Below are 12,201 nucleotides of genomic sequence, written 5' to 3'. Positions count from 1 at the left end.
TATAGTTCTTTCTTGTTATATTCGACAACAAACCCAGAGCGTACAACCCACCTAGAGAAACTTCTGGTTATTACTGGCGTATAAAAATGCTGACTTTGTTTATTCGAGTGGGCCCTTAATTCGACATAAGCCTTTTGTTATCCGCGGCAGTGAGCAGAAACCTCGCGGAGCCCAAGGCCTGGCAGCAGGAGCACAGGCCGACCGGCCAGCTCTGGGGACAGGAGCACCGGGGACGGGAGCGCCGGGACGGCAGCACCGGGACGCAGCCGGGCCGCCCCAGCCCCGCCGCCATTGCTGCGAGGCAGCGGCCCCGCCCCGCCCCGCCCGCGCATGCGCAGGCGCACGTGCCGCGGGTCAGCTGAGCGCGCCGCGCTCGGGCCGCGCTGGGCCATGGCCTCCATCCTGGACGAGTACGAGGACTCCCTGCACCGCTCCGTCTCCGTGCCGCAGAGCCGCGCCAGCGTGGGCATCCCGCACTCCGGTACGTGTGCGCCGGGGCCTCCCGTGTGCGGCCTTCCTGCTGAGAGGGGGAGGCGAGGCGGCAGCTCCGGGTGGGGGGAGCAGGGCACGCCAGGCTGCGCTGCCTGGAAGAGGTGTGTCGCTGTGTGTGCGTGGGGCAGAGCGCTCGGCTGCGGCTTGCTTTTTCCAGGGCTTGCCGTGGGAGGTGTTTAGAGACGGGGAGCACTCGATTCCTGGCTGAGCAGAGTGGTGATGCAGGCCGGCCCAGCGAAACCGCGGTGCTGCTTCTGTGTGGGAGGCTCTGGCCTGAGGTGCTGCGCGGAGCAAACGCGGGTGCGTGAAGTCGCGTGTGCCTGCGTGGTCACAAGCTGTACCCAGCCACACCTCAGCCCTGTGCAGCTCAGAGCTGTGGTAGCAGCTTGAGAACATCCCGTCACTTTGCTTCTCTTTTCTGCTCCTCTCTGAGGAAGCCACGCTTTACCGTATTGTGGATGTGTGCATAGCTGTTCCTGCACGGAGTTCCTTTCCTAACTTCCTTTCCTAAACTCGGGTTTAGCAAAGACTTCGTTTGTCTAGAGTGGTTCCTTTGGGCTAGCTACACGATGGCTAGGTGACCAACAAAATAGTCCGTGCCACTACTGCACTTTTCTGTCAAGGCATGTGAGGCTTTGGTGCACTGTACTGTTCAGGGAGGTGTCCCATCAGTGTAAAGTAATGGTGTGATGACCAGTCCGTTTTTTCTTTCATGTCAGAGAAACTTATTCCATTATTCTTCCATGATAAATTCAAGATGTATTAGGTTCAATTAGCATTTTCTACTAGATGTCACCTCTCAATGTTTTTTGAGTGTGGCAGGAAAATATAGGTTATGAGAGAATTCTGTTCTACCTGGTATTGTCATGGTAGTACCAGCTGCTATGCAGAGCTGGTGTTTTTAAGTTACAAGTTTGGAAATACATAGAGACATTCTTTCAATTTTTTTTCCTTGTATAGTGTTGTCCAATGGTAATCTTTGGGGAAACCAGGTTGTGAGGTTCATCTATGTGCTAAGAATTGATAAATTCTGTCATGCTATGTATATTATGGAGCATAAATACACGGATGCAGTTACTTGGAGTCTAGGTACTGAAGTAGGTATGTTCCCCTTGTTTGTTTTGACATGCATGGTTATTTTGTTGTGTAATGTTAGATACAGAGTAAGTGGCCTGAATAGGTGTTGTGCAGAACAGTGTTGGGACAAGTCATGTCACGGAAAATAAATTTTCCAGGATTCAGCTTTTCTTCTTGACTGCTGCAACACTGTCTTCAGTCAGGGCTGTCTTAGAGTTGAGAAATCTGCCTGTTTGCTCACAGTTGATACTGGCAGAGGAAGTTTGAGAAACTGCTTAATTGCAAAGGCACAGCCTAATCAGGATTTCAATTATTCTTCAATCAGGCCACACAGGCAATTTTTAATAAAAAACTTGGGTTGGTAAAAGTTGTGGGCAATCTGAAGTTTAAGTAAATTTATTTTGTAAAAAGATACAATAGTTACCTTCCTGAAAGCAGTCCTTAAGGTTAGATTTGCAATTTTGGAAGATGTTGAAACTTATTCCTCAGTTTCAGGGAGTTGTTCCCTGTGCTTGTTAAACTGCAGGTACTGTTTCTCAAGGTTGTAGATAAACAAGCAGTGACTCTGTATCCGACCTAAAGTCCTGCTGCATTGTGAACTTCAAGTACTGTAGCTCCAGCTTTGAAAAGCCTACTTTGACCCACTAGACCATGCTGGTGATCTTAGACCTTTGGACAGATTAAAAGGTTTGAGGAAATATGCAGCTTTGCCCGGAAATCAGGGTGTGAAATGCTGCAGTAGAATCTTGATTAAACAGAAGAGGGACACTGGGGACAAGATGAGGGAGGGAACTGTTTGAAAGGAGTGCATGTTATAAAATAGACATCTCCTTATTATAGAGAACTGTATATTAAGGAAGCTCATCCTTCTCCTATTAGGGACAACAGCTAAAATCCTCATGTTAATGGTAATGATCCTATGTGTGTTATAAATGTAATGGATAGAGGCCTAAAGAGCCCAGAATGCTGAAATCCAATACTTTGGCTTGAACTATGACAGAATTAAACCATAAACAGCTTCTCTGTAACTCTAAACCCTTACCTCTGTACAGGTGCTTTTGTTCCCTTTCCTTCCTGCCTCTAAGTTTCCTTGCTGAGTCAGCCTTGCTTTGCCAGGTAACAGTCTGAAAAATATTTGAGATTACCTGGATAAATGTGATTTGATGATCTGGTAAGATGTGGGTTTTCCAGAGTAATCCTTCCTTTTATATATATATGAATAGGTATTTATTGGTTAGCTGTGATATCATGTGAATCTGTACCTTGGGAGCTTTTTGTTTGTGTTTTGAACTGCAGTTCATATCAGCCAATTTAAACTGTGGCATTGCAGCTCCCTAATCTGAAAAGATGAACATCAGTTCTACCTAACTGGAAATAAAGGAATGCACACTTGTATAAATGGGTAGTGTTTAAGGTGTGGATCAATGTGTAAGAAAAAAGCATGTGCTGAGCAAAAGGCTGCCTACTCAGGTTGTGGTTGCTTTGTTTCTTCCTGCATGCGCATCTTTCTTCTGGAAAAAGTGTATTTTAAGGATCCTGTAGCTGGTCTAGAGGTAAGGCAGAGGCAAGGAGAAAGCATTGATGGAATAGACAATTAAAGGGTTTGTCTACTAGTGGCACTACTGCATTGTCCTTTTCAACACCAGTAGGGCTGGAATTAGAGGTTTTTTTTCTCTGTATTCCTGCTACATGGAGCAGACTTCCGTTTAAGTAAAACTTGGAGCAGAACACAATCCTGTTAGTCTTTTAGTGTGGATTTTGATGTAGTTTGGGGTTGTTGTGGGGTTTTGTCTTGTTCAGTTTCTAAGTGTTCACATTCTTTCTCCAGGATATGTCAATGCACGACTGGAGAAGGAAACACCAATATTTAACAAGCAGAGGATTGATTTTGCTCCTCCTGAGAAAATTAACAGCTTAGTGGTCTCCTCTAACCAGCTCTGTATGAGCCTTGGGAAAGACACCCTTCTCAGGTAATGTTGCCAGAATCCTGAAGTTATTGTTTGTTTTTCCCCTGCCTTCATTTTTTCCCTTACGTTGTTAGAGAACTTACATTTACAAACTGGATAAAAAGCCATGAACCCAATATGGAAAACAGGTGAGGAGTTACAGGTCTGTGAACTTTTGTTGGCAGCATGCTTTCATGGTGTCTCTTTGCAGGATTGATCTTGGGAAGCCAGATGAACCTAATCAGGTAGAGCTGGGACGCAAAGATGAAGCCAAAGTCTACAAGATGTTTTTGGACCACACAGGTGAGGCAGTGGGTGATGGATATTTACAGACCGTGAACAGAGCAGAGTGAGTGCTGGTGAAGGAGTTCTCTTTCTGCTTTGTACATAAGGAGAACAGATCAATCTTTTGTGAGTCAGACTCTTTCCGGGCCCACTGGTTTGCCCTTTTGCTATTGGTAAAGCACGGGCTTGTGCCTGTGTTGTGTTTTCAGACCTGAAATGAACACGTGCAATTAGACCGTTCTGAGCAAGGCTAGAACCAATCAAAGTGAGGTTTGCAGTCACTCTCTGCTGTATGGTTTACATACGAATTTTTAAAAAAGGCCATAAAACATCTTTGGTTCACTGTAGCCTAGACTGATTTTTAAAAACTAAACAAAAATTTGGACAGCGATGCTCATATCTCTCGCCAACTGCCAAGGATAGGAGGGAACTCTGGGAAGTGTTTATCCTTAGAATGTTTATTGAAACAGAATACCTTCTTGCTAAAGCATCTGGTACCAGTTATTTAACGTTGCAACATATGGACTACTGTTCTGATCCAGTATGGAAATCCCCCACATTCCCATGAATGCCTGGGAAAGTCTTGGATTAAGTATGTTGATATTGGAGTTTATCAAATGTTAGGATTAGAAGCTTCAGGAATTTGGCTTGCTTAGGCACAGTCTTGATTTATTCTCTCCTTCTTCCGTCCTCTTTGCTGTTGGCAGGCTCTCATCTCCTGATTGCTCTGAACACCAGTGAATGCCTTTACCTGAACAGAAGTGTTCAGAAAGTGCGGGCACTCTCCCGCTGGAAAGGACACTTGATTGAAAGTGTGGGCTGGAACAAATTTCTTGGTTCAGAAACCAACACAGGGCCTATCCTGGTGGGGACATCCCAGGGGCAGATCTATGAGGCTGAAATCTCTGTCAGCGAAGGAAGCCTCTTCAGCACTAACCCTGACCAGTACTTCCGACAGGTCTACACTCTGGAGGAGGAATCTGGACCTGCCCCAGTCTGCTGCTTGGAAATTGAACGAGGGATAGAAGGGAAATTTTTTATTATAGCCACCACTAGAAAGAGACTCTTTCAGTTTGTTGGCAAAGTTCCTGAAGGGACAGAGCAGCAAGGCTTCAGCTCCATATTTGCTGTGCATGCTGACCATCTGCCCAGCTTTCGGGAGTTTCCAGCCAACTTGGGTTTCAGCGAGATAGCCTTTTACACTCCGAAACTGCGTTCCAACCCACGCTCCTTTGCCTGGATGATGGGAAACGGTGTTCTATATGGTACATTGGATTACAGTCGTCCTGATTCAATTCTGAGTGATGAACGGGTCTGGGTTTATCCTCCTGATATTGACATAACTGTGAACAAGCCAATATCCATTGTGCTTACCCAGTTCCACTTTCTGTTGCTGCTGTCTGACCGGGTGAAGGCTGTCTGCACTCTGAATGGACAGGTTGTTTTTCAGGATCTGTTCCTGGAGAAGTTTGGCTTGCTGACACGCATGATTAAAGATCCCACAGTCCAGCAGATATGGATCCACACCGAGAAAGTAGTGTTCCGCTACCACGTCCAGCGGGAATCTAGAGATGTGTGGAAGATGTATATGAATATGAACAAATTTGATTTAGCAAAAGAGTATTGTAAGGACCGTCCAGAGTGTCTTGACATTGTGTTGGCCAAAGAGGCAGAGCACTGCTTCCAAAACAAGAGGTATCTGGACAGTGCCAAATGTTATGCACTGACCCAGAACTACTTTGAGGAAATTGCTCTGAAGTTCATTGAAGCCAAGCAAGAAGAGGCCCTGATGGAGTTTCTGATTAAGAAGCTAAGTAACCTAAAGCCTTCAGAGAAGACACAGACCACTCTGCTGACCACGTGGTTGACAGAGCTGTACCTGAACTGGTTGGGCATATTGCAAGGAGATCCCTCACAGCGAAATCTCTATTTGGATACACGGGAGAAGTTCCGCACTTTCCTGAGCAGTCCTAAAAACAAAGACTGTCTTTTTAATAATCGGGCATCTATTTATGAGCTGTTGGCGAGCCATGGTGACACAGAGCACATGGTCTACTTTGCAGTCATCATGCAGGATTATGAGCGAGTAGTAGCTCACCACTGCCAGCATGACGAGTATGATGAAGCTCTAAATGTGCTGTCCAGGCACAGAGACGAGAAACTCTTCTACAAGTTCTCTCCGGTTCTCATCCAACATATTCCCAAGAAGGTAGTTGACGCTTGGATTTCTATGGGCTCTAGATTGGATGCCAGGAACCTCATTCCAGCCCTTGTTAACTACAGCCAGAGTGCCAGCACCCAGCAGATCAATGAAGCCATTAGATATATGGAGTTCTGTGTTTACCAGTTGGAGGAAACCCAGCAAGCCATTCACAACTACCTGTTGTCTCTTTATGCTTTGTGTCGGCCGGACTCACTGCTGTCATACCTGGAGCAAGCAGGAACCAACCCAAACAGGATCCACTACGACCTGAAGTATGCACTACGCCTGTGTGCAGAGCACGGGCACCACCGTGCATGTGTCCACATTTACAAAGTGATGGAATTATATGAGGAGGCTGTGGATCTCGCCTTGCAGGTATGTGTGTATCTGTGCATGCTGTGATACACGGGAATGTAGCTTGTTCAAGTTACCTTGAACAGCAGAGCATTGAGAGGAGCTGGACAGACTCACTGGTATCCAAGCTGTGCAGCTGAGGCTTGAAAGAAAGACCCGGCTCTGTTAACATTTTTCTGTGCTCTCACAACTGTTTCAAGTAGGCAGCTGACTGACAAGCCATAACTGAGGGTGGAGGCATGGAAAGTACAAGAAGGAGTACTGTCTGTCTCAAGCTCAGTCTCTGACATAAAATACCTTTAACATATCTACATTTATGCAAGATTTGTATAGCTATTGTTAAGGATTCTAATTACCTATTCCTAGCTTTGGTATTATCACAGAAGCCTTTGTCAGCTTAATCTGACCTTCAGGGAGATGCTGGATTTTTTTTCCTATTGGAATCGCTGTGTCTTCGCTGAAATGTGTGGCTAGCAAAGATACTATAACATGCATTTGCCCTTTCTATGCTGGCCTTTGTTCTCTGTTGGGTAGCAAGCATTAGCTTCAGTGAGGAGTACTGGTGGGGATAAGAGGTGTTTACCATGGAAACAAGGAGCAGGCCAGTAGTGCAGTCCTAGGCAGTGAGATAGCAGTAGAGGTTTTCTAAATGCCTCTTAAAATGGACAGCAGGCTTTGAAGTTGTATGATGGATAAACAAAGAGGGAAGCTTAACTCTGTTTCCTTGTCTGTCCAACTTTTAGGTGGATGTCGATCTTGCCAAGTCCTGTGCAGATCTTCCTGAAGATGATGAGGAACTCCGAAAGAAGCTGTGGTTGAAGATTGCTCGCCATGTTGTTCAGGAAGAGAAGGATGTCAAGAAGGCAATGGCCTGCCTCTCCAGCTGTGCTCTGCTGAAGATTGAAGATGTGCTGCCATTCTTTCCCGACTTTGTCACTATTGACCATTTCAAGGAGGCAATCTGTAACTCCCTGGAGGATTACAACAAGCACATTGAGGAGCTGAAAAGGGAGATGGAGGAAGCCACACAGAGTGCCAAGAGGATCCGAGAGGACATCCAGGAAATGAGAAATAAGTATGGCTCTGTGGAGCCTCAGGAAAAATGTGCTGCTTGTGACTTTCCACTTCTAAACCGCCCTTTTTACCTTTTCCTGTGTGGTCACATGTTTCACTATGACTGTCTCCTCCAAGCAGTTTTCCCTAACCTTCCTGCCTATAAGCAGGCAAAACTTGAAGATCTTCAGAAGAAGCTGGCAGCTACCAGCCAGCCATCCAAGAGCCACCATCGTCCCAGGGATGCAGACACCATTAGCTTGGGGAAGGGGCAGCAGAGCCGGGAACAGATCAAAGCTGACATTGATGATATTGTGGCAGCTGAATGTGTGTACTGTGGTGAGCTGATGATCCGATCCATTGACAAGCCTTTTATTGATCCTCAGAAGTATGAAGAGGAGATGCAAAGCTGGCTGTAATTTTCCAAATCTTCAACTGTCAAACAAATTGTGAAGCTTCTGTGGTGGGGATATAACCTCCAGGAGCAGGAACACAGTGACTTCTGTGCAACTCTAAACAAAGGGTCGTACCAGGTTAGGGAGAACTAGTCTTGAGAAGTGGGGAGATATAGCTATGGCTTTCTAAGAACTTTAACAATACTTAGAGCTCACCTACTGGAATATATTTAGCAGATGTTTCTGCTTGCAGTTCTTCTGAAGTTCTCAGTGTGAAGCTAAATGGAGTGCCTTGTTGTCCAGAAGGAATTTGGAACAGGCTGTGATTTATCTGCCCTGATGTGTGGTATTTGTTTTGGTGAAGACATGCTGAAAGAGAAAGGTGGTGAAGGCCACTAAGCAGTGAAGTCTTCATTAATCATTTTCAAAGCTAGAATTGCCCTCTGTTTCCTTTTTGTTGAGAGTCTATAACCACATACATAGAAAGAACATGAAAGGACAGATGCTCTTACACATTTATATTTTGTAAACATCATGCTACACAAATACATGTTTCTACACAATATGATACAAGAATGTGTATAATTTTCAATTATACAATTTTGCAGGAAAATTATAAAAGTAATTTGCCTGCATTTCAAGGTGTATAATTCTTTCTCACAAGTTTTATGCATGAGACCAGACACATTTGGATTTTCTGTAGGTACTGTTTCTCAAAATGCCTATTCACCACTCCTCTTTCCATCCTGTCTCTACTATAACTGCCTTTGTATAGTGGGTCTTGCTTTTCTCTTCACCCCAAACCAAAACTGATTGATGCAGTAGTAAGGTTTCAACTGACACTCTGCGAGCAGGAGCACAATCTGTTTGTACATCTTGCTGTGGTTCTCTTCAAGCTGCACTTGAGCATTAGACACAAGATCTAGTCAGAGGTTTGCTCAAGGGTAGTCTACAGAAATGTGTTCTGTTGGTGTGAAATTTGCTTTGCCCTTTGAAGCTAGTCCCTTGTGCCTAAACAGTCTTTTGCCTTCCACTTTGGAGATGGCTGTAAGTCAGTGCATCTATCTATTGCTCCAACTTGGAAAAATTTTCCCAGAAGGTAGCAATCACTACGTTGTGAGTGAGAGAAAATTGTCATTAGCAGTTTAGCAAGGGTTCCTTGTTTTGTTTATGAAAATAAGATTTTAATTAGGTTTTGATGTTTGTGACTGAATCACAAAGGTAGTAATTGACAGAAGAATTGAATGTTCTAAAAGAAAAAATACAATTCTTGTAATTAAGGCAATAGAGAATACTGTCTTCTGAAAAACCACCTCAGTTCTTTCACATGAATATGTGTGCTTGTCTTGAATACCTCTCTCAATCTCCTAACCACTTAACCCTGTTTGTAGGGTTGTAGAAATGGGTCTTCATGTTATTGTAGGAGAATATGTATTGGTTTCCTCAAGGATCTGACTTAAGAATTCTGAGTTCAGAACTTCAGAAGAACGTCTATGTTTTTGTTGAATGCATCAGCTTGGAATGAATGAGTTTTATCTGTGTGAAATGACACAAGTAATAAAAAACAGATATGAAAGTAGGAAGACCTGAAGTTTCAAGATCCTCTTTTCTTTGATGGAGCCATGGGATAGGCAGTCCCATTACCACCTGGTGGTGTGTGTTTGCTGGCTTGTCAGAAAGCACTTTTTTGGTGGTTCAGAAAACCCACATGCTATGATTTTCTTTGACTCTGCATAACCTTTTGCTTTGAATAAGTTGGTGGGTCTGGCAGAAGAATTTGTGATGAAAACTAAATGTGATGTCTTTTGAAGTTTACCATTAAACCTGTTATAACTGGCCACTCCTGTGAATCATCATCTTTTCCTGTAAACAGTGTGATATTTAAGGTTGTACATGTCATTATAAACCAACAGTAGCCTCCTACCCAAACCAATTTCTGGTCAAAGGTAAGTGACTGTTTTTCTGCCCTTTAGCAGAACATTGGTATCAGCTCATTCTGATGCAGGGGTAATTTCAGATTATTTTGACATGTTCTTAATATTTGTTCCATCTCTTTTGGGCTTTTACAGGATGTTTTCCTGGTATATTAGAATTACTAGAGTCTCCATTCTTTTCCTGTTTGTGCTAGAGAAGTCACATCACTAAACAGGCCATTGCAGCGTGATCTGCTTCTCCATAGTATTGGAAGAAGCTGTGGGAAATGAGGCATAGCAAGTAAATAAAAACCCTCTAGTCTTTGCCTGAGATTGGGTGATGGGGAAAGGCACCTCTGATTCCAGTCATGGGTATTAACAGATCTTAGTTAACCAAACTAGAAGTAGGTATTTTTTAATGACTAGTATGCAATATTCTCTGTGGGCTGTAGGCAAGTGCACCAGATACATGTACCACAAATCTCAGTCTTCCTCACTGTTAACATTCTTCCTCATTGTTAACTGAAAAATAAGTGATTTGTTGTCAAGATTATAGAGAGTGTTACTGCTGGCAAAGACTGCTGCAGTGATTAGATGACTAGTGCCAGTAATACAAAAAGGTACATAAAGGTATCTTCTGAACTTTCTTTACATTGTCACATGCTTCAAAAAGTTTCAGTAACCACGTATCTGTGCTTCTTGGCATTTTTCACTCAGTGAAAAATGTAAGAGGGTTTATTTTTTCTTGGGGAGCTGGGGTGGGTTTGTGGTGGTGGAGAGAAGTCAACTGCTTACTGTTCTCCCATAAATCTAATCTGAAAGATCTCTTCCTCTTTGCATTCAGAATAGCATTTTTATCTTTTCTCCTTGTAATTTCAGCACAGTTACATTTTAGAACTTGCAGTCCTTTGTATGTATTTTAAGCTAAGAATGAACTGTACCAGCTGTTAAAAATTGTGGCCTTGGGTCTTGTCCTTGTCTGTGTGAATAACTCCTACCACTTAGCCTAATGCAGCTGAAGAACAGCATAACCAAAAGGGTGCATGGAAGCCTCAGCCCTGTGTACCCAGAACAAATATCTGTGGCTACATCTAATCTGAAGAAACTCAGTTGTGCAGGCAAGGCGTAGAGCAAAGTTGTGCTTACTACATGATCTCTCCTAGGCTTTGAGCAAGGGATGGGGGGAAAATGCTCTGAGTTGGGGGAGACAGTAGTGTGTGTTTTGAAAGAGTTTGTAGAGAATTTCGGGTGCACTTCCTCTAGCTGGCAGCAGCTAAGTGAAATGCTGAAAGCAGTGGGCTCTGTCTCCTTTCTAAAAATGAATACCCAGGCTGGGAACTTAGAAAGGCAAATTCTTAACCGGCCGCTAGATGTCATTGGTGACCATTTAAATACTGAGGTTTGCTGCAGACAGCTGAAAGTGTTCTGTAGCAGAAGGAAGAATGGCACAAAAGTGAGGAACTGAAGTAGGATCCCAGTGGTTTTGGAGACATGTGCTGGGTGCTTGGAGACACAGCCTTTGGTGTAAGGTAGTTTGGATTTGGTGTAAGGATTGGAGGTAAAGATGCTAAAAAAATTGTCTTTAACTAAATGGCAATTTCAGCTCACAGATCACTGATTTTAATGTTTTGAACATCAAAAGCTGGATTTACTATGTTAATAAATTAGTGTCATAGAATTGTGGAATCATTTAGGTTGGAAAAGACCTTTAAGATCACAGAGTTCAACCGCTAACCCAGCATAGCCAAATGCACCACTAAACCTCATCTCCAAGTGTCACATCCACATGCCTTCTGGTGATTCCACAGCTTCCCTGCACAGCCTGTTCCAGTGCTTGACCACTCTTTCAGTGGAGAAATGTTCCATAATATCCAAACTTAATCTCCCCTGGCACAATTTAAAGGCCATTTCCTCTCATCCTGTTGCTTGTTGTCTGGGAGAAGAGGCCAACTGGCCCTTTGCTACAGCCTTCTTTCAGGTAGTTGTAAAGATTCCCCCTGAGCCTCCTTTTTTCCATTCTAAACAACCCCAGTTCCCTCAGCCACTCCTCCTAAGACTTGTGCTTCAGGCCCTTGTTGCTCTTTGGACACCTTTTGGTGCTCCAGCACCTCAGTATCTGTCTTGTAGTGAGAGGCCTGAGACTAAACATGGTGTTTGAGATGTGGCCTCCTTTGTTTAATTGTATTCTAGTGTAAGTTCCCTATAGACTTGGCTGATTTAGTAAACTGCAGAGAGATCATCCCTGGGCTTGGAGTTGCAAAATCTGGTGGCCTTGGGTCTGGTCATCTTTGCTTGTTTCCTCTTCATACTCTTGTGACAGCAGAGTGTAAGCCAACTCCTTAGTTACCTGAGTTCACATTTAGTTTGTCTTATTAAAACCCAGTAAAGCTGGGTTTGTAATGTGATGTTGGACACTGACTTGCATAAACAGATAAGCTAGTATGTTTGCTTTTTCCTTTTGAGTTGTGGCATCATAATCCCCA

General features: G+C 43.9%; 1 protein-coding gene across 1 annotated transcript; it reads left to right on the top strand.

The window, feature by feature from the left end:
- The first annotated feature begins 350 nt into the window (after positions 1 to 350).
- On the top strand, positions 351 to 9,642 carry VPS18 (VPS18 core subunit of CORVET and HOPS complexes). The gene is made up of 5 exons (XM_053980993.1): positions 351 to 481; positions 3,398 to 3,539; positions 3,727 to 3,818; positions 4,508 to 6,378; positions 7,101 to 9,642. The coding sequence occupies exons 1-5, from the start codon at positions 391 to 393 to the stop codon at positions 7,827 to 7,829; spliced, it is 2,925 nt and encodes a 974-aa protein (XP_053836968.1). The 5' UTR covers positions 351 to 390; the 3' UTR covers positions 7,830 to 9,642.
- The last annotated feature ends 2,559 nt before the right edge of the window (positions 9,643 to 12,201 follow it).

The sequence above is a fragment of the Vidua macroura genome, chromosome 6, assembly GCF_024509145.1.
Source record: "Vidua macroura isolate BioBank_ID:100142 chromosome 6, ASM2450914v1, whole genome shotgun sequence".
NCBI classification, from domain to species: Eukaryota; Metazoa; Chordata; class Aves; order Passeriformes; family Viduidae; genus Vidua; species Vidua macroura.
Note: the sequence above shows the minus strand (reverse complement) of the source record. Positions and strands in the feature narration are given on the sequence as shown.

What these genes read in the sequence shown, in the direction of transcription:
- VPS18 (XM_053980993.1), top strand. Translation starts at nt 391, where the DNA reads ATGGCCTCCATCCTGGACGAGTACGAGGACTCCCTGCACCGCTCCGTC. An exon ending in CGTGGGCATCCCGCACTCCG is followed by an intron (nt 482 to 3,397) that starts GTACGTGTGCGC and finishes TTCTTTCTCCAG; the next exon opens with GATATGTCAATGCACGACTG. An exon ending in GGGAAAGACACCCTTCTCAG is followed by an intron (nt 3,540 to 3,726) that starts GTAATGTTGCCA and finishes GTCTCTTTGCAG; the next exon opens with GATTGATCTTGGGAAGCCAG.